The 27,097-nt window shown below is 46.8% G+C and overlaps 1 protein-coding gene across 4 annotated transcripts in view; it reads left to right on the top strand.

The window, feature by feature from the left end:
- LOC141174467 (inactive hydroxysteroid dehydrogenase-like protein 1) overlaps positions 1-26,869 on the top strand; it is a 177,650-nt gene extending 150,781 nt beyond the window's left edge. For 2 of the 4 annotated variants that reach the window (XM_073659402.1, XM_073659403.1), the window contains exons 4-6: positions 16,279-16,724; positions 25,583-25,810; positions 26,634-26,869. In XM_073659402.1, the coding sequence (XP_073515503.1) occupies positions 16,279-16,724; positions 25,583-25,810; positions 26,634-26,738 (779 nt within the window). In that variant the 3' untranslated portion in view covers positions 26,739-26,869. The remainder of the gene's footprint in view (positions 1-16,278; positions 16,725-25,582; positions 25,811-26,633) is intronic. The other 2 variants (XM_073659401.1, XM_073659400.1) reach the window with 2 other exon arrangements.
- The last annotated feature ends 228 nt before the right edge of the window (positions 26,870-27,097 follow it).

The following is a 27,097-nucleotide window of genomic DNA, read 5'->3' as shown; positions in this document are numbered from 1 at the left end:
CTCCCAAAATCAAGTGGGTGTTTAATGAATACCCGTTCGTATTCCTGGACCACCCTGTATACACCTTGTTTTCGATGGACAGGAGTGGCGTCAGTCCCAACATGGAGCTGTTGACACCAATCCTCCAGCTGAGCTTCGGAGTCATTGTCCTCCACTGTATCTGGTGGGGTCAAGGATTCCACTGTGTGTATGGCGTTGTTATCCACAGTATACAACCTGGCAACAGTGGCGTATCTTGGTAACTTAACTTCATCCTCCCCACAATTTAGGAGACGTATGGGTACCCTCCCATTGCGTACATCAACCACCCCTCTGGCAGTTAAGAGTGTAGGTCTGTGCTCTGAGCTAATGGGCTCCACTACCGCCTGGTAGTTCTGTCCTTTGAGACCTATTGCTGCTCTACACCAAATCAGCATTTCACTCATCGGGGGAATCACAATGAGTATCGGGTCTGTCACCCGTACATTACCAATTTCACCACCTGTTAGCTTTACCTGTTGCTGGTACATAAGGGCTCGGATCTATTTCTGGAGCACCCTCCTCTGCCCTGGCTTGGCAGTGTCAGCCATCTGTTAGCGCAAGAATAACACTTCTCCCAAACAGTTACCAACAACATTAGTACCAAGTATCATGTACAAGTCTGTATCATCAGGATTAGTCTCTACTACAATTAGTCCCTGGTCCTTCAGTTCCACTCTTCCAACCTTTACTGCCACATCCTTAACCTCGACTAGGTTAAGGGGAAGGCCATTGGAGGCATACACGGAAAGGTTTGGAGCTGGCGGGTGAAGTTCGTCTATGGACCAGAACCTTTTGTAGAGGACATCAGGCATGATGGTTACCTGAGATCCAGTGTCCAGCAGGGCAGGTGTCGCAATGCCATCCAGCACAATGGACAGGAAAGGTCTTCCTCCCACGAACCGATGGTACCAGTTTGATGGGCCTGGTTGATCTACTCCTGGGTGTCGGCCCTCGGCCCCAGGGTTTGCTCGTTTAAAGGACAGTTCCGCGGTGTGTGGCCTGCCTTCTGGCAGCGGTAGCAGATGAATTCTCCAGGAGGGTGATGTTGGTCGTTGGTCCTCCCACGGGGCGGCGTTGTCCTCCTCCGAAGTGGCGTTGTCCTCCTACGGGGTGGCGTTGTCCTCCTTCTTCTCCTCATCCAGGGATCATCCTCAGGGCTGTCGGCAAGTAGGGTAGGATCCTTCCTTCCGGCTCAAGCTCCGTCTGTAGCTGCAGGACGCTCAGGACAGTGGCCAGGGTTTTACTTAACTGGCACACTTCAGAGCGCAGGCTGTCCAGCTCGCTAGGAGGCACTGTTTGCATCTTTGTTTTAGCCGTTACTGAAGGAGCAGTGGGTGATGCGGGCACTGGGGTGGCCCCACCCTGGTAACATTGGACAGCAGTGTCTGTTGTTTCCAGGGGCTGCAGACCCTTTATGGCCATGTCCTTAATGGTGTCAAAGGTGGCATCTGAATGGTCTAAGGCCCACCACCGTACAGTTCTGCTCTCCTCCTGGGACTTCAACCCCCGGATGAACTGTTCCATCAGCATTTTATTTTCATTTTGTATGCTGGCTGGACTAACCTGTTTCAGGGCCCGCAGGGCTTCCTGTAAGCGCCAGGTGTAGTCCCGGATACTGTCTTCAGGTTTCTGGACACAGTGAAAGAACCTCATCCGGAGATCTGACTCAGTGCGGTTTTCAAACACAGTTTGCAGTCTCTTAAAGATGATGGATACTGATTCCTGGTCTGCGGCTGGCCAGGTTTCAACTTCCCGCTCTGCGGCATCAGTCAATTGTCCCAGCACAACAGCGGCTCTCTGTTTACCGGTCATAGAATACATGTCTAGCACACTGCATATTTTTCTCTTGAATCCGGACAGGGTGTCTGGTTTGCCTTTATACTGGGGGAGCCACTTCGCTCCAGGGATATACGGCAGAGCCATGGGTATTAACGGGGTCACGACCCCTGCTGGTGGAGCGACCGCTCCAGCCTGTGCAGGGCCGGGCTCCGGTTGGGCATCAGGAGCGTTAACCGGTGCTCCGGCGGCTTGTTGGTCGTCGGCCATGGTTGCGCCCCCCCTAGTGAACCCGAGCCTACCTTCTTCACTTTCTTTATCAGGTAGGCCACAGCTCCACGGGCGACGGTCTTCTTCCAGGACCTTGCGTCGCTCGCGTCTGATGTCAGAGCGTCCTCTGGGCTCCTTCCAGGACCTCACGCTTCCTGGTTCAACGTCAGGGGTGGGGCGTTTCCTGGGCCTCACGCGCTTCCAGCGGTTACGCCTCTCCGATTCCCGCGGTTACACCCCTCTTCTTCCTGCGCGGCGACAGGAATATGGCGGACAATGGCGGGAAATCTCGTGAATGACGGGAAACCTTCACCACAGTGAGTATTACAGTCTTTTAAGGTGCACAGTACCCAGTGGTAACGGGCACGGAATCCTGTTTGTGACGCCAAGGCTGACGCGCCCCCTGGGCCGTGGGATACTCGGCAGCCGGGCCTATGGATGCCGGTACGGGGGATATCACAGTGGCTGGCCCAGGCCGTGACCCAGGGCGGTCAGTAAAAAGGGGAATTTTAGGAGTTTTGAGAAGTTCGTGACGCGGCTAAGGGGAGCCACCGCTGCGGAGCAGTCCTCTGGAGCTGGTGTTACGGCAGCAGGGATGGTGTGGCTCTCCACAGGTAGAGCTGGCTTCAGGGCAGTGTAGGGGTGAATGGTGGGAGAGAAGGCAGGACGGTCCCGGAGGAAAGACGGACAGTCACACGGGGGTAAGCTTCAGTACCTTTACTGGTGATGCTGCAGGCATGGTCCAGGGTACTTCCGGCGAAGGGCGCACTTTTGGACTCTCCCCAGTGAGCGGGTATAGGGCCTCCTGATCCGTGGCTTTACTCTCTGAGCTTCTGACCTGCCTGGAGCTAGGCCTAGCTTGGTTACTGTCTCTCTTTGCACCTGCTGACCTGGTGGTAGGACCTTCTCTTTGGAGATCACTCTCCTTGGACGCTGGGGCCTCCGTGACTCCGAGCCCTGGTACTGCAATCAGCATTTGGTGAACCTGGGACCTGTAGTCCTCCAGGAGTTTCGGTGGTTCCTACTGGGTGTAAAGAGTCCCTGTAGGCGCGGACCGTTGTCCGGTGAATATCTTGGGGTGAGCCTGGTATGCTCCTCTGCCCCCTTGCTACTTATTCCTTCTCCTCTCGCCTTCGGCCACACTCAGGTCCTCACTAGGCTTTCACTTGTGCTGTAGGCCTTGGCTCGCCTTAGCACGGCAGCCAGCGTGCTGCCTCTTCGCTGCTCTCTGAGCGTCAGCACGCTCTTTCTCAGTCTGAGAGACTCACTAACTCTAGACTCTAGACTCCAACTGAGACTAAACTGCCTGGCTCCACCCTCTCTTTATATATCCCTAACGGGCTCCCTCTGCTGGTCTGAGGTGGTAGGGTAGAGGTGTGTGAATGTGTGAGGGCCTCTTGTGGAGAAGTCCATCCATGCACCCTTCTGGGATCTGTGGCACCAGTGCGTAGCAGGGCGCCACAATTACTGCCACACCTGTTCTCAATCAAGAAATCACTTAAATAGGACCTGCTTAACCCCTTTAGGACCAGATCATTTTCCTTTTTTGCATTTTCATTTTTTGCTCCCTTTGTTCCCAGAGCCATAGCTTTTTTATTTTTCTGTCAATATGGCCATGTGAGGGCTTATTTTTTAAGGGACGAGTTGTACTTTTGAACGACATCAATGGTTTTACCATACAGTGTACTGGAAAATGGGAAAAAAAATGCTAAGTGTGGTGAAATTGCAAAAAAAGTGCAATTCCACAGTTGTTGTTTTTTTTTTGCCATGTTCACTGAATGCTAAAACTGACCTCCCATTATTATTCTCCAGGCTCCAGGTTATTATGAGTTCGTAGACACCAAACTTGTATAGGTTCTTTTTTATTTAAGTGGTGGAAAAAATATCCAAAGTTTGATAAAAAAAAAAAATGGAGCCATTTTCCGAGACCCTTAGCGTCTCTATTTTTCGGGATATGGGCCTGGGTGAGGGCTTATTGTTTGCGCGATGAGCTAACATTTTTATTGATACCATTTTGGGATAGATCCGAGGTTTTAAGCTCCCGGTATTGCATTTTACTGCAATGTTGCGGTGACCAAAAAACGTAATTCTGGCATTTAGAATTGTTTTTCTCGTTATGCCGTTTACCGATCGGAATAATTCTTTTTTTATATTGATAGATTGGGCGATTCTGAAAGCAGCAATATTTTATATTGTATTATTTTTAATGTGGTATAAGGGGGGTGAGTTAAACTTTTATATATTTTTTATTTTTTTAATATTTTTAAAAACATTTTTTTTAACTTTTTGCTTGCCTCAATAGTCTCCATGGGAGACTAGAAGCAGCACTTATCCGATCGCCTCTCCTACACACAGAATTGCACAACCCAACTCGGGGTCCTGGGATGCCCCAGTACCCCTGGAACACTTGTGTACTGAAGATTAAGCGGTAGCAAAACAGATGCTGAGAGAAGAGTGTCATGCATTCTCCAAAGATGACTCTGATATAGGCTGTATCCCATCGTTGCAGTTGAAAGTCAGTTTGAAAGACACGACCCCAGTAACCAGAAGTTACATGTCTGTGCCGAAACCATTACACCGTGAATTGAAAGAATATTTACAAGATCTCATCAACAGAGGTTGGGTCCAAAAGTCGATGTCATCTTATTCCTCTCCTATTGTCTGTGTTAGGAAGAAGGATGGTACATTGAGACTCTGCTGTGATTACCGGGAACTAAACTGAAAGTCAGTACCTGATCGGCACCATAGATTCAAGATAAGCTGGATAGCCTATCAGGAAGTACCTGGTTCTCTGTCCTCGATCAGGGTAAAGCATACCGTCAAGGGTTTGTTGAAGAGTCCAATAGACCTTTGACAGCATTCATCACACCGTGGGGGTTATATCAGTGATCCGCATACCGTTTGGGCTCAGTTCAGCTTCAGAAGAATTTCAGAGGAGCATGGAGACCTGTTTAGAAGGATTGAGGGACGAAATCTGCCAGCTGTACTTGGATGACAATGTGGTACATAGCAAAACCTTCCGGAGCATGTTGAACACATGAGGAATGTATTACAGCGGTATCAACAACATGGAGTTAACTTGACCTCCAAAAAGTGTGAACTGTTCAAAAGGCAAGTCCGATTTCTAGGGAAAATTGTGTCCAGAGAAGGATATACATTGGACCTAGCAGAAATCGCTCCGGTACTGGCCTTAAAAGACAAGCGGCCCTCTACTGTCAGGTAGTTGAGGGAGATATTAGGATTCCTCTCCTACTATCGTACTTACGTTTGGAACTTCTCCAGGATTGCCGCCCCACTATACCTCCTCTTGGATGGGGGGGGTGTGACAGAGTCCACAACACCCACGGAGAAAAAGAACAACGCGGGTGGGAAAGGGCTTAAAAGAAACAGCGCCGTTTCGTTCCAGCAGCCCATTCCCTGGACAGCAAACCACCAGAGGTATTGGAAGAACTAGTAGACTACCTGGTAAAACCATCCATCTTGGGATATCCTGGTTTCAACTTACCATTTGTTCTTCATTGTGACGCTTCTCAGGTTAGACTGGGAGCTGCCCTGCATCAAGATGGAAAATTGAGAGTTATCGGTTGTGGTTCTAGGACGTTGACAGACGCCGAGAAGAATTACCATCTACATTCCGAAAATTGGAGTTCCTGGCATTGAAATGGGCTATCTGTGAACGATTTAGAGATTTTCTCTACTACAGCAAAGAGTTTGAGGTATGCACTGACAACAACCCTTTTTATGTCCTTACTACAGCCAAACTGAATGCAATGGATCAGAGATGGGTCGCTGAACTAGCCGACTTCAATTTCAGCATCAAGTACAGGCCAGGAAAATGCAATGCGGAAGCTGATGGATTGTCAAGAATGCCACTAGAGTCTGAGGAGTTCATGCAAGAATGCTTGGAGGAAGTCAGTCTGGAAGCAATTGAGTGCACTACTCAAGCAGTACAAGCTTATCAAGAAGAAGACACACCATTGTGGTGTCCGTTGATGGTGGAAACCACCATAAAAGATCACACCTTGTCCATTCAACAACTACCAAAAGGAAAAATCCATAGAGCACAACGGGACGATCAGATAATTGGTAGAATACTACTTTATGTGGACCAAAATCGGTTTCCAAGTAAACGGGAGAGAGTTAATGAGTCACCAGCAGTATCTGTTTTAGTTAAAGAATGGACAAAGCTTTACCTCAATGAAGATGGTATCCTGTATCGTAAAGGACGACAAAACCGGCAGTTAGTGCTACCCAGAGTATTCCGTACGTTGGTCTTCAAAGAACTCCATGAAAACATGGGACACCTGGGAGTGGAAAGGACAACCAACTTGATCCGTGAATGTTTCTTCTGGCCATACACGCAGAGAGATATTGAGAGGTACGTGACCATCGAGTGTGGGTGTCTGAAAGATAAATGTCCCAACACATCAACCCGGGCACCTATGGGCAACATCCAAACTACGTTTCCGTTTGAGATGGTCTCAATAGACTTTCTACATCTCGAGATGTGGAAGGGCGGTTATGAGTACATATTGGTGGTGATGGACAATTTTACTCGATTTGCTTAATCATATGCCACCACTAATAAAGAGAGTCGAACAGCGGCAAAGAAGATCTTCAATGATTTTGCTTTGAGGTTTGGGTTCCCTACGAGGTTACACCACGACCAAGGAAGAAAATTTGAGAACCAGCTCTTTGCCAACCTAGGAAAGTACTGTAGAATTCAGAGATCCCACACAACGCCCTATCACCCAAAGGGTAATGGACATGTGGAATGTTTTAACTGAACATTATTGTCGATGTTGAGCACTTTAACAGCTGACAAGAAGAAAGACTGGAAGAGTTCTCTGTCAAAAGTGGTACATGCCTATAACTGTACAAAGGGCGATGCAACGGATTACTCACCCTTCTTCCTATTGTATGGATGATCACCAAGACTGCCAATCGACATCATGTTCGATACTCCTTTGTCAGAGACTTACAGAATGTATCCGGAGTACGTTCGGAAATGGAAGGAATGGATGGCAGAGGCATACAACATAGTGTCCAAAGTGGTTACGCAAGGACGGAGCAAGAGTAAGAAGTACTATGATCGAAAATGTTATGAAGCTGAATTGCCACCGGGAAGCCGGGTGCTAGTCAAGAATGTACGCGAGAAAGGTGGTCCAGGAAAACTTTGTTCATACTGGGAAGACAAGGTGTATGTGGTCGTAAGGAGAAAAGTCAATAACAGTCCAGTGTATGAATTACGATTGGAAACGGGAGACAAGAAAACCAGAATAGTCCATCGAAATTTACTACTACCCTGTGATTATCTCCCATCACAACAAGACTTCCCAGAAGTAGACCAACATTGTCCTAGATCGACTAAGGGACCACCACAGACTGAAGCTCCGGAGGTGGATAGTGACCTTGAAAGTTCAGATGAAGAAGAGCACACCATTGTATTTCTCGGACTGCCAAGGAGAGTGATGTACCATCCTCAGGAGAGTGAACTTAGTCCCGAGGCTCCAGAGTTTGTACCAAGGAGTACAGATGAAGTCCAATTCAGATCTGATGATCGAACACCGGCCTCTGAAGAGACTAATCGACACTCAGGAGGAGCGGAATTACCAGACCGTGCAGAAACAGGCATTCAGGAGAAGTACAGGAACTTACAGAGGCAGCTCCAAGAGGATCTGAGGAAGCACGGGAAATGAGTGCGGCAGAAGGAACTCCTGTGACCGAAGAACCCGTGGTCTCTGAGGAACACCCCACCAGGAGGATGTTGACTCGAGAAGTGAGGAGGCCCATGATGCTGATGTACAAGACACTTGGAGAACCGAGTCAAGTGCCAAGGACTGTCGACTGGAAACATGTATCTCTGCCTGTGGACCAGGTAAGCCCATTCAGTGGTATTCACCACCGAGAGGCAGTATGGAAGATGTTGCCTGGTGGAAATACTTGTTTTCATGCTTTGATTTTCCTTAAAAAACTCTGTAGAAACAAAGAACTGTTAAGGCCTAGAGAGAGAGAGCTGGTTGAAAACGCACAAAAAGCTCCAGCTGAAGAGAAGCTGATTATTTTAATTGTGTTAATTGTTTATTTCTTACAGGAGTCCTACAAGAAAAGGTCATAAGAATAGTTTGTTATCAATGTTAATGAATGTTATACCAATTTGACAATGCCAATTTGTATATAAAGTTACTCAACTTACACCACTGTCTCAGAATTGGTCAGATCGACCAATGAAGGCGAATGTCGAGGACGAAATTCAAAAAGGAGGGAAGAGTGTGACATACAGCAGCTATAAGAGTTAAAACAGTCACAAGAGACAGGAAGTCTTGTGCTTCAGAAGCATCCAGCAACTAGAGGGGTTAACACAGTCACAGGAGACAGGGAGTTTTTAGCAGAGCCCCAGGGGAATTGTGGGGAACTTATTTATTAGTCTGGCTGTAGACTAAGAGAAAGGTGGTGTGTGATCTGTATCTCACAGAAGGCAAGTGAACAGAATTCAAGTTAGGAGGGAAGCTAAACATGGGTCAGATAGACTCCGTGAACTAACAGTGCAGAGTATTATCAGGCAGAAAGATAAGGACTGGAAGGAATCATGTCACAGGGATCATCTCCCTCATCAAATCCTCCCCCTCTCCATCTCCATGCAGGATAAAGAATGCTGTGCACTATTGCGTCCTTGTGATGGAAAAACCTGTAGTTGCGTATGCATAGAAGTGTGCTGCAAAGAGATCTAATCTGTGCTGAATTATGCTACTGAAGAGACTGACGTTACTGTGCCTGCTTTAATAGACTGTACTGTGGTGAAGCCTGTTGCTTCAAAGAGTTAAATGGTACTGACCATGCTTGATTAAACTACACTGTTCAACTGTTTATGAAGACTCTTGTCAGATGTGTCTAGTCAGCAATTGAATCTATCGTGTGCCTGAGAGAAGCTGCAGCCTATGGTTGCCCTGGGTAATGGTTCCCCCAGGATTCCAACGAATTCATGAAACCCGTCTCGCCATATCTGAACCTAGCGGCATGCATCTAACATAACACATTATTTCAAAAAAGGAACATCGTACCAACAGTAAAATATGGTGATGGTAGAGTGATGGTCTGGGGCTGTTTTGCTGCTATAGGACCTAGAAGACTTGCTGTGGTAAATAGAACCATGAAATCTGCTGTCTACCAAAAAATCATGCAGGAGAATCAGGGGTGGATTAAGGGTTGCAAGGGCCCCGGGCAGTTTAGAAGGCGCGGCCTTCCCCCCACACACACACACACACCTGATGTATCACATGTCACATGATCCCCTGTGATAGATCATGTGATAGTTCACGTGAAATTAATTTGGCAAAATATTAATTATAATAATTTTTTTTAAGCTGTGTGCCCACTATGCATTTCCACAGCGTCAATTCCACCGCAGAAACGCTTAAAAATGCTTGGTAGAAGGTCTGCCATGTTTCCCAATGATAATCCGCATGTGCTGTGCACATGCTGCGGAAATTTCCGCTGTGGATTATCAATGCGGAAAAATCCTCAGCACTACCAATTATTTTGCGGAAGCGCGGCGTTTTCACCGCCATTGACTTGCATTGGAACGCATGCAATCCGCATCACTGCATCTGTTCATGCGAATTCCATGCTTTTCAATGTGCGGATGGTACCCGGGTTTGGAGAAAAGGAGATTCTCCTCCGGACCCCGGTACCATAGAACCTGTAAAAAAAGAATAAAATAAAAAATAAATATTATACTTACCTTCTGATGGCCCCCCGGTGTCTTTATCCGATGCGTCCTGGCTTGCCGGCAGCTCGCGATTGTCTGAAAAGGACCTGCCGTGACGTCATTTAGTCATGTGACGGGTCACGCGACCGCTGATGTCGGCAGGCCATCAGAAGGTAATTATATATTTATTTTTTATTTTTTACCATTCTTTTATGGTCACACTATATAAATCCATGCCATTTGCATGGATTTATATAGTGTGACCAAGTTGTCAAGCACTTTCTAAGTGATGCTAAAATCGCTTGGAAAGCGCTTGTCAACCCGCTTGCGGAAATGCATGTGTAGAACGCTTCACTTCCGCTTGTCCCTGGCAGGAAAAACGCATGTAAAATCCGCATGCATTTTTTCTGCCAGGGAGATGCAGAAACGCTCAAAAAAATCCGGAGCATTTCTGCATCGTGGGCACATAGCCTTACATTAATTGTATGACTTAATATTGAGCACACGTAGCCATCTATACACAGCAGGAGGTCGCACGTAGCCATCTATGCACAGCAGGAGGCCGCACGGTGTCATCAATACACAGCAGGAGGCCGCACGTAGCCATCTATACACAGCAGGAGGCCACGTGGTGCCATCTATACACAGCAGGAGGCCGCATGTAGCCATCTATATACAGCGGGAGGCCACACGTAGCCATCTATACACAGCAGGGGGCCGCACGGTGCCATCTATACACAGCAGGGGGCCGCACGGCGCCATCTATGCACAGCGGGAGGCCGCACGTAGCTATCTATACACAGCGGGAGGCCACACGGTGCCATCTATTCACAGCGGGAGGCCACATGGTGCCATCTATACACAGTGGGAGGCCGCACGGTGCCATCTACACACAGCAGGAGGCCGCGCGGTGCCATCTTTACACAGCGGGAGGCTGCACAGTGCCATCTATACACAGCAGAATGCCACACGGTGCCATCTATACACAGCAGGGGGGCCATACGTAGTCTTCTATACACATCAGGAGGCCGCACGGTGCCATCTAAACACAGCGGAAGGCCGCACGGTGCCATCTATACACAGCGGGAGGCCGCACGGTGCCATCTATACACAGCAGGAGGCCGCATGGCGCAATTTATATACAGCGGGAGGCCACACGGCGCCATCTATACACAGCAGGAACGCCCACAGCTTCATCTTTACACAGCAGGAGGCTGCATGGCGCCATCTATACACTGCAGGAGGCCACAAGGCACGATCTATACACAGCAGGAGGCCGCACGGCGCCATCTATACACAGCGGGAGGCCACACAGCGCCATCTATACACAGCGGGAGGCCGCACAGCGCCATCTATACACAGTGGGAGGCCGCACATAGCCATCTATACACAGCGGGAGGCCGCACGTAGCCATCTATACACAGCAGGAGGCCGCACGTAGCCATCTATACACAGCAGGAGGCTGCTCGGCGCCATCTATACACAGCGGGAGGCCACACGTAGCCATCTATACACAGCAGGAGGCCGTGCGGCGCCATCTATACACAGCAGGAGGCTGCACGTAGCCATCTATACACAGCGGGAGGCCGCACGTAGCCATCTATACACAGCGGGAGGAAGCACGGCGCCCCCCCCAGAGACAGCGGAAGGCTGCACGGCGCCCCCCCCAGAGACAGCGGGAGGCCGCACGGCACCCCCCCCAGAGACAGCGGGAGGCCTCGCGGCACCCCTCCCGTATGACTTAATATTGAGCACACGTATCCATCTATACACAGCAGGAGGTCGCACGTAGCCATCTATGCACAGCAGGAGACCGCACGGTGCCATCAATACACAGTAGGAGGCCGCACGTAGCCATCTATACAGAGCTGTCATCAGTGTATAGTATATACATGGAGTATAGAGCTGTCACCAGTGTATAGTATATACATGGTGTATAGGGCTGTCATCAGTGTATAGTATATACATGGAGTATAGAGCTGTCATCAGTGTATAGTATATACATGGTGTATAGGGCTGTCATCAGTGTATAGTATATACATGGAGTATAGAGATGTCATCAGTGTATAGTATATACATGGAGTACAGAGCTGTCATCAGTGTATAGTATATACATGGAGTATAGAGCTGTCATCAGTGTATAGTTTATTCATGGAGTATAGAGCTGTCATCAGTGTATAGTATATACATGGAGTATAGAGCTGTCATCAGTGTATAGTATATACATGGAGTATAGGGCTGTCATCAGTGTATAGTATATACATGGAGTATAGAGCTGTCATCAGTGTATAGTATATACATGGAGTATAGAGCTGTCATCAGTGTATAGTATATAAATGGAGTATAGGGCTGTCATCAGTGTATAGTATATACATGGAGTATAGAGCTGTCATCAGTGTATAGTATATACATGGAGTATAGAGCTGTCATCAGTGTATAGTATATAAATGGAGTATAGGGCTGTCATCAGTGTATAGTATATACATGGAGTATAGGGCTGTCATCAGTGTATAGTATATACATGGAGTATAGAGCTGTCATCAGTGTATAGTATATACATGGAGTATAGAGCTGTCATCAGTGTATAGTATATACATGGAGTATAGGGCTGTCATCAGTGTATAGTATATACATGGAGTATAGGGCTGTCATCAGTGTATAGTATATACATGGAGTATAGAGCTGTCATCAGTGTATAGTATATACATGGAGTACAGTGTATAGTATATACATGGAGTATAGAGCTGTCATCAGTGTATGCCGCACGGCGCCCCCCCAGAGACAGCGGGAGGCCTCGCGGCACCCCCCCCCGTATGACTTAATATTGAGCACACGTAGCCATCTATACACAGCAGGAGGTCACACGTAGCTATCTATGCACAGCAGGAGACCGCACGGTGCCATCAATACACAGCAGGAGGCCGCACGTAGCCATCTATACGCAGCAGGAGGCCGCACGGTGCCATCTGTACACAGCAGGAGGCCGTATGTAGCCATCTATATACAGCGGGAGGCCACACGTAGCCATCTATACACAGCAGGGGGCCGCATGGCGCCATCTATACACAGCAGGGGGCCGCACGGCGCCATCTATACACAGCGGGAGGCCGCACGGTGCCATCTATAAACAGCGGGAGGCCGCACGTAGCTATCTATACACAGCGGGAGGCCGCACGGTGCCATCTATACACAGCGGGAGGCCGCACGGTGCCATCTATACACAGCGGGAGGCCACACGGTGCCATCTATACACAGCGGGACGCCGCACGTAGCCATCTATATACAGCGGGAGGCCGCACGTAGCCATCTATACACAGCAGGAGGCCACACGTAGCAATCTATACACAGCAGAAGGCCGCACGTAGCCATCTATACACAGTGGGAGGCCGCACGTAGCCATCTATACACAGCGGGAGGCCGAATGTAGCCATCTATACACAGCAGGAGGCCGAACGTAGCCATCTATACACAGCAGGAGGCTGCACGGCGCCATCTATACACAGCGGGAGGCCGCAAGTAGCCATCTATACACAGCAGGAAGCCTCACGGCACCATCTATACACAGCAGGAGGTCGCATGTAGCCATCTATGCACAGCAGGAGACCGCACGGTGCCATCAATACACAGCAGGAGGCCGCACGTAGCCATCTATACACAGCAGGAGGCCGCATGTAGCCATCTATATACAGCAGGAAGCCGCACGGCACCATCTATACACAGCAGGAGGTCACATGTAGCCATTTATGCACAGCAGGAGACCACACGGTGCCATCAATACACAGCAGGAGGCCGTACGTAGCCATCTATACCCAGCAGGGGGCCGCACGGCGCCATCTATACACAGTAGGGGGCCACACGGCACCATCTATACACAGCGGGAGGCCGCACAGTGCAATCTATACACAGCGGGAGGCCGCACGTAGCTATCTATACACAGCGGGAGGCCGCACGGTGCCATCTATATACAGCGGGAGGCCGCACGTGGCCATCTATATACAGCAGGAGGCCGCACGTAGCAAACTATACACAGCAGGAGGCCGAACGTAGCCATCTATACACAGCAGGAGGCTGCAGGGTGCCATCTATACACAGCGGGAGGACGCACATAGCCATCTATACACAGCAGGAGGCTACACGGCATCATCTATACACAGCGGGAGGCCGCCCGGTGCCCCCCCAGAGACAGCAGAAGGCTGCACTGCGCCCCCCCAGAGACAGCGGGAGGCCGCACGGCGCCCCCCCCCAGAGACAGCGGGAGGCCTCACGGCACCCCCGCCAGAGACAGTAGGGGGCCGCACGGCGCCCCCCCCAGAGACAGCGGGAGGTCGCACGGCACCCCCCAGAAACAGCGGGAGGCCGCACGCAGTCATGCACATACACAAACATATACAGACATATACATACACGCATAAACACATTTCAAACACAAAAATACATATAAACAGACATCACACAATGATATCTGCCTGCACACACACACTCACTCACTCAATCACTCACAAACACACACACTCACACACACACTCACACACACTCACCATCCCCCGGCTCCAGTCCTCCTGCTCCTCTCCGGTGCAGCAGTGCAGCGTGCACTGCGTGACAACATGCTAACAGACACGGCCGTGCACAGGGCTGTGTCTCCTAGCTGTGACGCGGCCGGGCCAGCACACAGGGAAGTTAACAGGTGCAGTGCTGGCCCAGCCGAAGAGGAAGTAGCGGCCGTGCGCCGCTGCTGGGGAAGCGGTCCGGGGGCCTACCACCACTGTCTGCCGGTATGTGCCATGACGCCGCACATATTATAATGAGGGCAATCTGGCCATGGACCCCCCGGGGCCCCGGGCGGTAGCCCAGATTGCCCTCATTATAATCTACCTATGAGGAGAATGTCCGGCCATCTGTTCGTGACCTCAAGCTGAAGCGCACTTAGGTTATGCAGCAGGACAATGATCCACAACACACCAGCAAGTCCACCTCTGATTGGCTTAAGAAAAACAAATTAAGACTTTAGAGTGGCCTAGTCAAAGTCCTGACTTTAACCCGATTGAGATGCTGACGCATGACCTTAAAAAGACGGCACATGCTCGGAAACCTTCCAATGTGGCTGAATTACAACAATTTTGCAAAAGATGAGTGGGCCAAAATTCCTCTAGAGTGTTGTAAAAGACTCATTGCCAGTTATCGCAAATGCTTGATTGCAGTTGTTGATGCTAAGGGTGGATTAACCAGTTTTTATATTTAGGGGGTCATCACTTTTTCACACAGGGCCCTGTATGCTTGAATTTCTTTTTCCCTTAATAAGAAAACACTCATTTAAAAACTGTTTTTTTTTTTACTTGTCTTATCTTTGTCTAAAATTTAATCTTTTTATGATCTGATACATTTAAGTGTGACAGACATGCAAAAAAATAAGAAATCAGGTAAGGGCACACACGTTTTCACACCACTGTACATGTAGGAGACTCCCTAAATGTTTGGAGGAAGGTGCTGTGTTCAGATGAGACCAAAACTTAACTTTTTGGCCACCAAGGTAAACACTTTGTCTGGCACCAAACCAACACAGCTCATTACCCCAATAACACCATTCCCATAGTGAAACATGGTGGTGGCCAAATGATCTTGAGGGGATGTTTTTCGGCAGCAGCATCAGTGAAAATTGTCTCAAGGTGAAGATGGATGGTGCAAAATACAGAGATATTCTTGAGCAAAACCTGTTTCAGTCTGCCTGTGATTTGAGACTTGGACGTAGGTTCACCTTTCAACAAAACAATGACCCAAAGCATACTGCTAAAGCAACAATCAAGTGGTTTAAGGGGAAATGTGTAAATGTTTTGAAGTGGCCTAGTTAAAGCCCAGACCTTATTCCTATTGAGAATCTGTAGTCAGACTTGAAGATTGCTGTTGTTCACCAGAGGAAACCATCTAACTTGAAAGTTTTGTCTTGAGGAATGAAAAAAAGGCCAAAATCAAGATGTGGAAAGCTCATAGAGCCTTATCCAAAACGACTTTCAGCTGTAGTTTCCACAAAAGTAGGCTCTACAAAGTACTGACTTTAGGGGGGTGAATAGTTATGCACACGGACGTTTACAGTTATTTTGTTCGACTTGTTTGCTTCACAATAAAAAGAAAACCAAATGTTCACAGTTTTAGGCATGTTCCAAAGCCAAGCCCCTACTTTGATGGAAAATTTAAAAGTTATGGCTTTTAGAAAGTAGTTATACAAAATAAATGCAAAAAGGGTTAAAACAATATAAACATTTTACTGAAAACACTGAAGAAATCCTTTAGAAATGTTGTTCGCTGGGTTACCGGGCAGTAGACTACTGATAGGCCTCATGCATTCCACAAAGCAATGTGTATGGAGTCCACCAAATGTTTTGTGCCACTTGCTGTTTGCCATAGTTCACCTTTTTTTGCTGATTCTTTTGAAATGCTGTACTTTTCATTCAATACAATAATAATATGGTTGTTGTTTTTTTGCTTTTCCTTTTTTTTGGTGACCCCAGGAGGCTCAGATGGTATTGGCAAAGCCTATGCTGAGGAGTTGGCCAGTCATGGAGTGAACATAATCTTGATAGGCCGCAGCATCCAGAAGCTTCAAAATGTATCTGAGGCCATAACAGCAACCTACGGGGTGAAAACTCGTATCATAATTGCTGATTTCAACAAGGGCCCTGAAGTCTTCCCATCCATTAAGGAAGCTCTGGTAGATGTAGATGTCGGGATTCTGGTGAACAATGCAGGAGTGTTTTATGATTATCCAGCCTGCCTCATTGAAGTTCCGGAAGAAAAAAGTCTTGAGATCATCAATGTCAACATTGTGGCGGCGGTAATGATGGTGTATACGGTGCTGCCTGGTATGTTACAGCGGAAGAGGGGAGCAATAATCAACGTCTCCTCGATAACATCTTGGAAACCCATTCCTCTGATGACGGTCTATGCTGCCTCCAAGGTATATTTAATGGTTCATCTAAAACAAAAATATACATATTCTTCAGTAGTGTATCACCACATTTACTCTGCTGTTTTGTGAGAGCAGCTGGGAAATTTGTTGATTTCAGCAGTGTGATACCTGTAAATATTCTTTTAATCAAAAAATGTCCTTATTTTTACCACAATACCTGGAAACACTGAATTGACACTTCTCAAATGAATAGATATAATCAAAGACCCCACCAGATGTTCTATTTGCTCCTGGTGGTAATTAGAAGTGACACAGATTAGTTCAATAAAATAGTTTTTTATTTGAAAATATTATTTGTATTCAAAAAATGTATATTTATCTAAGTTTTCATTTGCACATTGCCCCTTGGCTTGAACTACTAATGCACAGTGCCCGAAACAATATTAGGATACTGCTTTATTGCTGACCCTCCAGACACAAAAATATGCTATTTTAGGCTCAAAGGCCATATATTAATTAAACTTAGGAGGTTAAGTTTCGTGCATAAAAGGTGCTAGTGCAATTGCAAATATAATTTTGTCCCATGCATTTTATTGCATACTGCCCACTGGCCTCAAAAAATAGTATGCATTCCCCAAAATCTCAGTCCTATATTACTGCAGGACCTTCATGGGGAGTCACATCATTTGGGCTCACAGGTGCATGTGAAAATATAAAGGTCAAGCTGGATATCACAGGGACTCTTTTTTATAAAGACATACCCTCAGTATTATCAAGACATATCAGCTGTAACACCTGACGGATAGGAGACTTACATATATATACAAGAAACTAGTAGAACCTAAGTTGTTTTTACCTGATTCAAAATCGCTATGCTGTCAGTGTGGGAGCTCCTGCACACAGCACCGACGTGCACGCTTCGCCCAGCTTCTTCGGGGGGCATGTCTAGCTACAGGGGCGTGCTCAATTAAATACTAGAACTAACCAATGAAAAAAGCCATATATGTGGCGTCATTTGTTGCCGGCAGAAAGGGCAGCCAATGGGAAAATTCAATATAAGTGGCGTCACTTGCTGGTATTTACGGCGCATGAGCCGACTGATCTGAATGTATTTTGATGTGGAGTCCGGTCACGTGACACAGCCACTCCGCCCCCCATGCCCTGGGGCTGGGGAGGAAGGAGTGACAAGCCTCTCTGGACCGCGATTACGGACTCCCTATACATTCACAGTCAGGGCATGCGCTCTCACCGCAACAACAGCACGGGCCATTCTAATTAAGGGTAAAGAGATAAGTTAGAAAGGATTTCTAACACTGAATTGTGTATTTCAAAGGAGTGTCTAATCATGAAAAACTTGATAAATATACATATTAAATCTCATAACTAGTGTTGAGCATTCCGATACTGAAATATCGGGTATCGGTCGATATTCGCGGTATCGGAATTCCGATACTTAATTCCGATACTTTTACAATATCGAATACCGGAATCGGAAGTTCCCTTAATGCCTGCGCTCTGCAGTGTCTCTGAAGGATGACAAGCTGGATGGCAGCGCTCAGCTGAGACCCAGCCTGTCATCAGAATGCCATCCCAGCGTGGGAGAATTCTCCTGATCGTTTAAAAGCCGGCGGGCGGTAAAAAGCCACCGGCTTTTAAACAATCACACAGCCCCATACTGCTTCCCCGCAGCCTACCACCCCGATCCTCCGCTCCCCTCGCCACCTCCCATCCCGATCGTAAGTTAGGACCGGGCGGGGAGCGCAGCACCAAGGAGCGGGGAGCGAAGGACCCGGGCGGGGAAGCCGGCAGTGAAAAGACTTCACCGCCGGCTTTCCCGTTCTGTGCTGCGCTTTCCCGCCGGTTATTTCAAATGAACAGCTGAGGTATCAGGTGATGCTGATCAGCTGTTCATTTGAAGTAGCCGCGGTGCCCTCAGAGGGTTCACGTGAGTTCATGCTTGACTGCATTGCATGAACTCACATGAACTTTCCCACGGCGGCACAGGTCAGCCTCACCTCCCAGACCATCAGCCCGTTATGATTAGTGTGTGTGGGTGTCTGTGCGCGGTGTCTGCGAGTGTGTGCGGGGTGTCTGTGCGTGTGTCTGCGAGTGTGTGCGGTGTCTGTGCGATGTCTGCGGGTGTGTGCGTGCAGGCAGACATAGGCCGATGTGACACTACTACTACCATCGGCCTATGTCTGTCCTCCGTCCACTCGTGCCAGCAGGATCAGCTCGATGGGAACAGTAGTTCCCATCAGCCTGATCCTGCTATTTAAATTGCCCTACTGTGTCCCCAATAAATTTTAAATACATGTCATTGGTGGCCAGTGGTTACCTAAAATAAATTAGTTTATACATTACCTGTCCCCGCCGATCGCCACCTAAAATAAAGTAAAAAATAAAAAACTACACCTATACTCACCTAGACACCTAATTCCCCGAAGCCATCGATCTCCTGTAATAAAATATAAAATAATAAACCACAACCTTATCCTTACCCCTCCGTAGTAGTCCACGAGTGTCCCACGATGATCTCCAGTTTAGAGCAGCCACATAGAATGTGACCGCTCTGAACCGCCGCCGCCGCTAGAATGACGGGGCCGTAAAGCAGCCCCGTCATTGCATAAGCGGGTTCGCCGGAGTTAAAGCAGCGCTGTTCCGGTTAGCTCCTTTACGGCCCTGCTGTATCGTGAGAAATTCCCACGGTACAGCAGTGCCGTAAAGGAGGTCTCCGGAGCTGCGCTGCCTGAATGCACTCCGGTGACTTCAGTCAGTGGCTCCCGCTGCCGGGAGCGGACGTGTTCCCGGCAGTGTGAGCTTACAGCAGCCATGCACAGCTGTCACCATCTCCAGATGTGACAGCTGTGCATGGGAGATCAGCGCAGGAACGTGGACAGGTAACTATTTTTTTTTAGTAAACTAAGAATTAAATAAAATTGTGTGTTTTATTTCAAATAAATTATTTTTTTCTGGGTGTAGTGTGTTTTTTCTTTTTAACACTTTGTAGGTTAGTAATGGGGGTGTCTTATAGACGCCCATCATTACTAACCAGGGCTTCATGGCAGCTGGCGCTGACATGAACCCCACCACTATTACCCCCTGCCACCGCACCAGGGCAGCGTGGAAGAGCGAGGCTAAGTGCCAGAATTGGCGCATCCTATGGATGCGCCATTTCTGGGGCGGCTGACGGCTGGTGTTTCTAGCCTGGGAGGGGGCCAATATTCATGACACCCTTCCTGGGCTATTAATATCAGCCCCCAGCTGTCCGCCTAGCCTTTGCTAGCTATTAAATAGGGGGTACCCCACGTCATTTTTTGGGGGGGTCCCCCATTTTAATAGCTATTAAAGGCTAGGTATTCAGCTGGGGGCTGATATTAGTAGCCTGGGAAGCTCCGTGGGTATTACCCACTTCCCAGGCTTTAAACATCTGCCCCAGCCGTCTGCTTAACCTCCGCTAGAGCCTAAAATTATGGGGGATCCCACGCCAATTTTTTTTTAAATAAATCCTTTATTTTAACACTAAATGACATTTGAGGAGTTAATAAAGATGCAGTCCCTAAATTATTATTTATTTTTTCATTAATTTTTCCCAAAAATTTTGACGTGGGCTTTGCCATATTTTTGTATGCCAGCCAGGTACAGCATCCAGCTTCTATGAACGCGCCATTTTCCGGGGTGGCTGCGGACTGCAATTTGCACCGGGGGGGGGGCAGAAAGCTTGGGCCCCCCTGAGCTGCAGATTCCAGCCCCCAGCTGCCTAGTTGTACCTGGCTGGACACACAAATAGGGAGAAGCCCCACGTATTTTTTTTTTAAATTATTTCATGAAATTCATGAAATAATAAAGAAAAAAAGGGCTTCCCTATATTGTTGTGTCCGGCCAGGTACAAATAGGCAGCTGGTGGTTGGGCGCAGCCTGTTCCTGCCTGCTGTACCTGGCTGGACACAAATATAGTGCGAAGCCCCACGTCAATTTTTTTTTAATCATTTTTTTTTTCATCATCTTTTTATTATTTTTCATCATCTTTTTATTATTTTTTCGGTAATAATTGATCACAAAAAAACAAACAAAACACTATCATTAATTATTTATTCATTCATTAAATTTCATCATTTATTTTTTCACTATTATAAATTAATGTTATTTACTTCGTCACAACATGTGCACTATTTACGGGGATAATTATCATGCAATTATTACATTCAGCATTAATATTAATAATGGCACCTTTTCACTTTTCAAGTCACATTATATCACACTTTTTCTTACCCATTTTTTGCACACTGATTTTTAATAAATTTATTAATAAACACATATTTATGATATTTATAATTATAAGTCACATACTGGCATTTTTCTAAATGATTGAATTTTTTAAATCTTGCTGAGTAAATTCTGTATGTTTTAAGATGTTATGAGATTTAATATGTATGTTTATCAAGTTTTTCATGATTAACTCCTTTGAAATACACAATTCAGTGTTAGAAATCCTTTCTAACTTATCTCTTTACCCTTAATTAGAATGGCCCGTGCTGTTGTTGCAGTGAGAGCGCATGCCCTGACTGTGAATGTATAGGGAGTCCGTAATCGCGGTCCAGAGAGGCTTGTCACTCCTTCCTCCCCAGCCCCGGGGCATGGGGGCGGAGTGGCTGTGTCACGTGACCGATCTTCCGGACTCCACATCAAAAAACATTCAGATCAGTCGGCGCATGCGCCGTAAATACCAACAAGTGATGCCACTTATATTGAATTTTCCCATTGGCTACCCTTTCTGCCGGCAACAAATGACGCCACATATATGGCTTTTTTCATTGGTCAGTTCTAGTATTTAATTGAGCACTCCCCTGTAGCTAGACACGCCCCCCAAAGAAGCTGGGCGAAACGTGCACGTCGGGGCGGTGTGCAGGAGCTCCCACACTGACAGATAGTGATTTTGAATCAGGTAAAAACAACTTAGGTTCTACTAGTTTCTTGTATATATATGACTCGCCCCCTGGGCCGTGGCCAATCCCCTGCGTGCTGGTTATTTGCTGTAGGACTTGGAATCCTAACAGCCTCGGACACCAAAGTCCGGTAGATCAGTTTCTCTCTCAGCCAGGACAGGCTCACCTCGCCTTCCGTCCCTGGCTCGTGGCTCCTCTACTGCCACACGACCTCCTCAGCTACAGCTGAACTGACTCTCCCTTCTCTGGGACGCCTCTCACTTCAGAGACAGGTCGTCCAGTTCTCTCTAACCCTGCCCCCAGTTACAGCTTTTATAGGGGCAGCCTGCTCCCCCTACTGGCCTGGGACAGGAGGTGCTGCATGCTAATGGTCCCTAATCAAGGAACCTCCCCCTTGCTCTCAGACACAGCTTTATTAAAAATTTGTGGCATCCAGGCCCGGGTGACACATATATGTAAGTCTCCTATCCCTCAGGTGTTACAGCTCATATGTCTTCATAATACTGAGGGTATGTGACGCGCCCCCTGGGCCTTGGGGTACTCGGCAGCTGGGCCTATGGATGCCGGTATGGGGAATATCATGGTGGCTGGCCCTGTCCGTGACCCAGGGCGGTCAATGAAAAGGGGGGATTATTTATAGGAAATTTGGAAAGTTTGTGATGCCACATGTGGATTGCGGCTAAAGGGGGCCGCCGCTGCGGAGCAGTCCTCTGAGGCAGATGGTAGGGCAGCTTATGATGGAATGGCTCCCCACAGGTGGAGCGGGCCTCAGGGCAGCGTGGAATGTAATGGATGGTGGTGCAGGACGGTCCCAGAGGAAAGACGAACACTCACACGGGGATAAGCTTCAGTACCTTTACTGGTGATGATACAGGCACGGTCCAGGGTACTCCGGATGAAGGGTGCACTTTTGGACACTCCCCAGTGAGCGGGTATAGGGCCTCCTGATCCGTGGCTTTACTCGCTAAGCTTCTGACCTGCCTGGAGCTAGGCCTAGCTTGGTTACTGTCTCTCTCTTGCACCTGTTGACCTGGTGATAGGGCCTTCTCCTAGAGATCACTCTCCCTGGTCGCTGGGGCCTCTGTGACTCCTAGCCCTGGTACTGTAGTCAACATTTGGTAAACCTGGGACCTGTAGTTCTCCAGGGATTCCGGTGGTCCCTACTGGGTATAAAGGGACCCCGTAGGCGCAGACCCGGTGTCCGGTATATATCTCGGGGTGAGCCTGGTATGCTCCTCTGCCCCCTTGCTACTTCTTCCTTCTCCTCTCGCCTTCGGCCACACTCGGCGCCCTCACTAGGCTTCAGTGCATGCTGGAGGCCTAGACTTGCCTCACAGAGCAGCCTGTGTGCTGCTCTCTCACTCAGCACACTCAACTGTACCTAAACACTAACTGAGCTGCCTGGCTCCACCTTCCCTATATATATGTCCCTAACGGGCTCCCTCTGCTGGTCTGAGGTGGAAGGGTGGAGGTGTTTGAATGTAGTGAGGGCCTCTTGTGGAGAAGTCCATCCATACACCCTACTGGGTTCTGTGGCACCTAGACGTAGCAGGGCGCCACATATGTCTTTATAAAAAAGAGTCCCTGTGATATCCAGCTTGACCTTTATATTTTCACATGCACCTGTGAGCCCAAATGATGTGACTCCCCATGAAGGTTCTGCAGTAATATAGGACTGAGATTTTGGGGAATGTATACTATTTTTGAGGCCAGTGGGCAGTATGCAATAAAATGCATGGAACAAAATTATATTTGCCATTGCACTAGCACCTTTTATGCACGAAACTTAACCTCCTAGGTTTAATTAATATATGGCCTTTGAGCCTAAAATAGCATATTTTTGTATCTGGAGGGTCAGCAGTAAAACAGTATCCTAATATTGTTTAGGGCACTGTGCATTAGTAGTTCAAGCCAAGGGGCAATGTACAAATGAAAACTTAGATAAATATACATTTTTTTGAATACGGTTTAGAACTATAATTAAGATTGTATTTACAATTATCGCTTTCACTTTCTGTAAATGACAGCTCCTGTACCTTTTTTCCTGCACCTTTTTCTGTTTTTTAATATAATAACTTTTTAAAAATATTTTCAAATAGAAAACTATTTTATTGAACTAATCTGTGTCACTTCTAATTACCACCAGGAGCAAATAGAACATCTGGTGGGGTCTTTGATTATATATGTAAATATTCTGTAGGTTTGTAAAATCATACTGCTGCCAGCAGAGTGACTTAAGAGTTTTTTTCAGACGGGTCTGCACCGAAATCCACCTGAAAAAAAGCTTAAAAATCCTAAAAAGGATGAACATATGCAGTGTAAAGTCAAAACGACTCACTGTTCATATGTTCAGTTTTTTTTAGCTTCTTTTAGCTGCCTCATATTTGTAAAGACTCAGAGCAGTTATGAGAAGTGACTTGTGCATTCGTCAATTGGTTTCCACTTGGAAGCCTTTCACCATTGTATAATGTTAAAAAAAATGCCAACCATAAGGTAGACGCAAAACACAAAGGACTCCAAAAAAGATGCTTCAGGAAAAACACCACAGGTGTCCTTCCTCTTGCTAAACCAGACCGGTACGCCAGTGTCTAAAAGACGTTGTGTGCACATACCCTAAGAGTCCTACGGTGCATGAGTAGAAAACTGTCAGTCAACATTAAGTGGGCAGGAAAAGCTCACATCTCATAATTAAGCGATGCTCCTATAAAAAAATATACTACATTTTCATTTTGCCAGAAATACACAAATGTTTAACTTATGTAAATGCCAATATTCTCCTGAATCTGGCAAAGTTTTTCTTTTCTTCCTGTTTCTTGAGATATGGCCTTCTTTTCCCTATACATAATTACAGTCTTATTAAGTCAAGAGGGCAGAGTCATCAACTCATCTCTGTGGGCTTCTTTTTGAAGACCACAAGCAGTTGGATAAAACAAAACCCTGGTCCATCCCTCTCCCTTGTAGCCTGGAGATGTGGTTTGGGCCATTATAAAGTTGCAACACAAGTGATGGTACCACTATGTGCAAACCGGATGGGATGGCATGTCATTGCAGAATGCTGTGGTAGCCATGTTGGGTAAGTATGCCTTGAATTTGTAATAAATCATCAACAGTATCACCAGCACAGCACACCAACACCATCACACCTCCTCTTCCATGCTTCATGGTGAGCACCACAAATTTACAAACCACCTAACAAGTCTCCTCATGTCACAGGTGTGTCAGATGTAGCAGACAGTCGTTCTGAAGCTGTTTGCAGAAGGTCACTTTGTTTGGCATTACAGACACCTTCTTAAATCTGTCTTACTCTAGGACGCAGCGGTTACCCTGGCCTGGGTGTTTAAATACTTTCAGTTTGCTACAGGGAGGCACCAGTGAGATTCACATATTCCCTTGTGAAGGCTTGGATCTATTGCAGTCTGCTTACTTCCTCTCTGGTGCATGGAGGATGTTTGGTGTAATCTCTCTGAAGTCGGCTCAAGCTAAGTTACTTTCCCCCATGCTTGTCTCCCTTGTTGTCTTTAGTTGTTAGTGGGGACTGACTAGTGGTCATCCCCCTTTCCCTATTCAGAGCCTAGCTCTAGAGAGATCCAGGGCTTAGGTTTCCTGTGTGGTGATTGGTGAGGAAACATTATAGGGACAGTAGGGAAGACAGGGTGATTTTAGATCAGACTAGGAGGCTTTCCCCCCCCCCCTTTCCCTAGTATCTGGCCTCCCTTCCCCTCATCCTTTCGTGTTGCACTTTGTCTTTCCTACACTGTGCGTGACACCTCTTTTTGTTTGTGATCCTCAGTAGCAGCTTCTTTGCAACAATTCAACCATAAAAGGCTTCTCACAGTCTCCTCTGGGTAATTCATTATGAGATGACCTTTTTTAAGGATAGGTCATTAATAACTTACTCATGGACAATGTTGTATTTTTCAAAAGATTCATAGACTTTATTATACTTTTGTGATTTTCTTGTAGGCTTTCATGGATAGTTTCACTCGAGCAGTGCACTATGAATATTCTTCCCAGGGCATATTTATACAGTGCCTGAGTCCTGGCTTTGTGGTCACTAAGATGACAGGCTTTGCTGGAATACTTAGGAAGAAGTCCTTGTTTGTAGCACTGGCGAGAGAGTATGCACGCGGCGCCGTAAGAACAATCGGGGTGTCACTGAGGACGACTGGATACTGGTCTCACTCCATCAAGGTAAATATGATGAATAGGTCATAGGAACAAGGAGCGTAGAGGTATGAATACAGTATAAGTCATGTTGCTGACCCACCCATGCGAATAAAAACATAAACCTATACATGCTCCACTTTTTATGTACCTTCCATAGAATTGTTTGAAGGGTCACTGTCACTGCATTTTTTTTTTATTTGCTCTTTTTAGTCCCCTTATGGAACTTGAATCTGTGATCATCTGATCGCCTATACTATATATTGCAATACAACTTTATTGCAATATATAGTAAATATGGTTTTCCCATGAACGCCATCCACAGACTGGTAGGAGTACTATCATGACAGGCACGGGGGTCTTCAGCAGACTCACATTCTGTGATCGCATCGTGAGGGAGTCAATGGGTGCTAAAAATCCTCTCTTTTCTCAAGAACAGAGGAATTTTATAGTGTACAGCTCTTTGCCTATGTTACCGGCCATCCTACAGTCTGAGTGGCCGGTTACCTAAGTAAGGAGTGTGAGCCACATGCTCTATGTTTCACAGTCTTCTGGGGCTGCTCCGAAGCTGACCGAACCTCTAGATCTACCCTCTGTTGTGCGGTCATGTCTGAGCTCTCTGGGTGCCCAAACTCCCCTTTGCCAAATAGAAAGTCACCAGTATTGTAGGTGGTGGACCAGTTAATGGACTTGACATTAGGGACCAGGAGCTTTAAATAATATCTCTGGAGTTTTCTTCTGAGTGTGTACAAGGAGCTGGTTAAAGTAGAATATGAGGTATAGTAAAAGATTATATAGATGTTATCTATAAGAAAGTACATTAATTTCACTAATGAAATCCTTATTTTAGATGTTTATAGCACACCGGATGCCAGAATACTTTTGGATATTTATATGGATCTACTTGAACAAAAAGTGGAGAGCGGAGTACTTATCCAGAGAAAAACACAACTGAGGAAAGGAAATCTTCATCCAAGCACATTCTGTAGAGAATATCACAAAATTATAAAATCACATTAATCTTTAACAGTTTTACTCTATTTGATATATAAAGTTCAATATAATGTAGGGCATTAAAAAAGCCTGGTCAATACTGTTGAAATTATTGATTTGTATAAAAAAAAAAAAAAAAAACTTGTTTTATACAGTATAGTTTATAAAAATAAAAAGGTAACTTTATTAATTTGTAGTTTTTCTATTTTTGTGGAAATAATATATATATATTTTTTTTTCAGTTGCCTGACATGTGCTGCAGTACCAGACACAGCGCATTCGCATAAGATTTCTCTTTTCCAACATTTTTGAAAAAAAAAT

Source organism: Phyllobates terribilis, unplaced genomic scaffold, assembly GCF_046119375.1.
Source record: "Phyllobates terribilis strain yellow unplaced genomic scaffold, ASM4611937v1 Scaffold_13__5_contigs__length_258822181, whole genome shotgun sequence".
Lineage (NCBI taxonomy): Eukaryota > Metazoa > Chordata > Amphibia > Anura > Dendrobatidae > Phyllobates > Phyllobates terribilis.
The sequence above is the reverse complement of the archived record's forward strand: the minus strand, read 5'-3'. Positions and strand labels throughout refer to the sequence as shown.